The sequence below is a fragment of the Triticum urartu genome, chromosome 6 (assembly GCF_003073215.2).
Source record: "Triticum urartu cultivar G1812 chromosome 6, Tu2.1, whole genome shotgun sequence".
In the NCBI taxonomy this organism is placed as follows: domain Eukaryota; kingdom Viridiplantae; phylum Streptophyta; class Magnoliopsida; order Poales; family Poaceae; genus Triticum; species Triticum urartu.
The window spans coordinates 520,684,195-520,688,010 of NC_053027.1; the positions used below are offsets into that span (position 1 = coordinate 520,684,195).

At 50.8% G+C, this 3,816-nt stretch overlaps 1 protein-coding gene across 1 annotated transcript; it reads right to left on the reverse strand.

The window, feature by feature from the left end:
* Positions 1 to 290: 290 nt before the first annotated feature.
* Positions 291 to 3,240, reverse strand: LOC125512599 (probable WRKY transcription factor 9). The gene is made up of 5 exons (XM_048677694.1): positions 2,714 to 3,240; positions 2,468 to 2,614; positions 1,821 to 2,207; positions 1,627 to 1,740; positions 291 to 1,105 (listed from the first exon to the last, which is right to left on the reverse strand). Exons 1-5 carry the CDS (start codon positions 3,122 to 3,124, stop codon positions 485 to 487), a joined length of 1,680 nt encoding a protein of 559 aa, XP_048533651.1. The 5' UTR covers positions 3,125 to 3,240; the 3' UTR covers positions 291 to 484.
* Positions 3,241 to 3,816: the final 576 nt, after the last annotated feature.

Sequence of the window (3,816 nt, forward strand, 5' to 3'; positions counted from 1 at the left end):
AATAAATTTGGCTTAAGACAGGTCCAAAACGACATGCTATTTATGATATGGAGAGAGTACCCGTATATATCCATGTAATGCAAAATAAATGTACTAACTATTTTTCGTAAACTTTCCCAGGTAGTGTTGCACCTTTTATTTTCATGGATTTCTCCTTTAGAAAATTCTAAGCCATTTCTCACAAAGGACTTGGATTTACGTTACAAATATATATAGTAACCCAGATTACCCACCTTGGTATTATTTTGCAAGCTTTGATTGGTTGAGATAATGATGAGACAGTGAATCAATGTTGTAATTTACCGTTAATAATCAACAATTGCAATATTCCTCCAAAACAACCTAAAAATCAGGACCAAATTTAGGCCCAAAAAATTTCTCCAATGTGTGTTCCCCTCCTAGCTTGATCTGTTTGCACACAACAACTCTAATCAAACCCCCTCTGTAATCCTGCCCCAATTACCTATAGTGTCACTCACATATCCTACTCATGAGGTGGAAGTGATTCAACCACCCCCCACTTGTTGCTACTCTCCCCCTCCTTGCTCCTGGTGGCCTGCCCATCCTTCCCTATGACGTTGCTGATCGCGGTGGCGATGGCCGCAGAGAACTGATTTGGGTCCGACACCATAGTGCCGGCATTGTCAGGCAATGCCGTTGTGACGTCGTCGACGCCTCCGGTGCCCCAGAACGGCCTCTTGCCCCCTCCTAGCCCAGCCGCGCCGCCGTGCGAAGGGTTCGGAGGCCACGGGTACTTGAGGTGCGTCGCCGGCTGAGCGGACAGCCCAGAGGAATGCCCGAACATGCTGAGGTGCTGAGCACCACCGCCGCCCATGCTGCCGGACATTAGTGGCGAGGCGGATGAGTGGTATTTGGAGCTAGAGTTGAGCTGTAGGTAGGGGCTGAGGTAGGAGGAGGACGCCGGCGGCGGGCCACCCGAGACAGCCGCGTCGGAGGTGGTGCTAGAGAGCAGCATGAAGGTGGCAGCACCGGCGCCCGCGGTGGCGGTTGACGCCATGGCTGTAGCGCCGACGGGCAGCGGGTGGTTGTGCGTGCCCTCGTACGTGGTGATCAGGATCGACATGTCCTCCTGACATCTCTGCACCTGCACCATCTCAAAGCAGTTAAGATCCATGCACGGTACACACGTGACGATCAGACAGGTAGACTAGAGTGCTGGTGCAACAAAAGAGAAGAGACTGGACTTTCAGCTCCTGGGTGCAGGGGCACCCTCATGAACAGTAAATGCAAAACAATATGAAAAACAAATCAAAAAAATCTGAAACTTTGGGGGATCAAATATGATCAAACATTCAACGTTCATGCAAAGTTTTAGCATCAAAAAACATTCGTGGAGCCCTCACAAAAAAAAAAACAAAATCAGTGTTCAAAGTTATGTGTAGTTTTGAGCAGTAGTTTTGTTTTTTTGGTGAGGGCTCCTCGAGTGTTATTTCTGGCTGAAAATTTGCAAGAACATCAAAAGTTTTATCATATTTGATCCCCAAAATTTCAGATTTTTTTTATTTTCTTTTCATATTGTTTGAAGTTACTGTTCATGAGGGTGCCCCTGCACCCGGGAGCTGTCACACCTTTCCCTGCAACAAAATGGGGCAAATTTGGTCTCACCTGCTTCCGCACCGGGCAGGCCGGGGCGACGGTGCACCGGTAGTAAGCTCTGGGGCACGGGTTCCCCTTGGCGACCTTCTGGCCGTACTTCCGCCATTGGCACCCGTCGTTCATCTGCAAGCATCGAATTGTAACTTGTTAGTACTCCAACAAGAGTGTAACGTGGGGATCGAGAATGATGCGCCGTGTCTTACGGTGGGGCCTTGGCATCGGACGCGCACGGAAACCCTAGTCTTGCGGTTGGCCGCGTTGACGCCCTGCTGGCTCCCGATCCCGCCGCCTGCGGCGAGATCGCCGGACGCAGGCGGGGACATCCTGCTGCTCTCAAGCAGCGCGTAGCCCCTCACCTTGCCGACGTCGGTGACGATGTCCGGCGCACCGCCGTCGACGACGTCGCGCCTCGCTTCATCCTCGTACGACGACGTGCGCAGGCTGAGCGACAGCCCTAGACCCTCCCTGCCGTCGTCCGTGTCGTCGCTTCCCACGGACGGCCGCAGAGCCGCCTGCTCCTCCTTGCTCTTCGCCTCCGCCACCGCAGCCGCAGGCGCCGTGCCGCCGAGAGAGAGGAACACCTCGGTCTCCTGTGCAAGCACACAAATCAAATCACACTCGAATTCGATCACACGTATCTAGAATCCAGATGGTAATTATGGTGTGTCACGTGGAAGAATAATTAACGGCGCCATGCACGAGATGAGCCCCAGCTTAGCTACGCCTAGAACATGCGTAGACTAATTGGATAATGGCCTAGCTTAGCTAGCTAATGTTGAAGCTTAATTAGCGCTCTTACTAATACTCTACTACTCCTATACTAGCTAGGAGTAGTTAATTAGGTTATTACCTTAGGCTCCTGATCTGCCGGTTGCTTCTGGTAAGCGGCCAGCTTGGTCTGCAGCTCGTAGTAGTCGCGCACCGTCCGGTCCACTACTCGCCGGAGCATCTTGTTCTCCTCCTTCATCTTCTCCATCTCCTCCTGCATCGTGCTCAACTGGAGATAGAAAGACCGATACATGTAAATTAATTAATCAGATAGAAGATATGTAAAAATTTGCTACTTGTTGCACCACATATAGTCATATGCATATACCTCGTCTTGCGCCATGGCGGTATGCTCATGGTCGCCGTCGCCGTCGCCGTCGCCAGGGGCCGCCTCTACCATGTGCTTGTCTTCTGCGCCAGTTCCCCCACCGTCGCCCTCCTCATCGTCGATGCCGTCGCCGGCATCGTTATCAGCAGCAGCAGCTGCAGATTTCTTGTCCTCCTCAATCACACCTCCTTGTTGAGTACCATACTTGATCTCCTCCTTGGAGCCGTCTCCTCCTCGGTCCACAACCACTTCAACAACCTCTTTGGCTGGCGCCTCTCCTTCCTTGATTTGTCCCTCCTTCTGCACCCGCGGTGCGGCCTCTCCGGGATGGTGATCGCCGCTGCCGTCGTCGACTTCGTCGTCCCTCCTCTCGAGATCTATGTCCGCCCTCTTCCTCTTTGATGATGACATGATCGACCCTTGACCAGTTTCTTGTGTGTACCTTTGTCTCTCTGCTAGACTGCTACAGCTGAAAGGAGGAACGGTCTTAAATCCCAATGCCGCTTCTCCCGAGGCAGCTAAGTCAATGTCTGGATGTCTAATGCGTATTAAAAGGGTTAATGAGGAGGGGAGACTCCTCTCTTAATCCTGTTATCACATGTCACTAGCTATTTTTCTATTCTACCAAGTTGGCTCTAGGAACATGTACACGCCAACTTAGTGTGCCAGGCACACATGTCAGTGACACATCGTGGAATACGGGTCTTAATTACAGGTCAAGCTAATCGATGAATTAATGGTGAAGGGTTAATTTGAGGGTGTGTGCAGTGCAGCAGTGCAGGGTGTTGTGATCCAAATGATAAGGATACCAAGGTCAAGTTGGGGCCCGATCATGTGATGCGTGGAGCGCTTCTGGCGCTAGGGATTAGTATTTTATGGAGCCCAGGTCAACTCTTTGGAGTTTCTTTTCCGGGCTGCTACCATCACCCACCTTAATCTCCCCATCACCAAAATATGACACAATACTATGTTGAGACTCGGTTTCCTTTCATACATCTACAGTGACAACTTTATACTGTAAGCTAAATGCAGGCCGGCCATTCAAGTTCGTACGGGTATACATATTGAGTTATATATTGACTTATGGTATGAGACTAGAATTT

Coding starts and splice junctions, on each gene's coding strand:
- LOC125512599 (XM_048677694.1), bottom strand. CDS start 3,124: ATGTCATCATCAAAGAGGAAGAGGGCGGACATAGATCTCGAGAGGAGG. Junction 2,615..2,713: donor CCGCCATGGCGCAAGACGAG/GTATATGCATAT, acceptor TTCTATCTCCAG/TTGAGCACGATGCAGGAGGA. Junction 1,106..1,626: donor CCTGCCCGGTGCGGAAGCAG/GTGAGACCAAAT, acceptor GAGATGGTGCAG/GTGCAGAGATGTCAGGAGGA.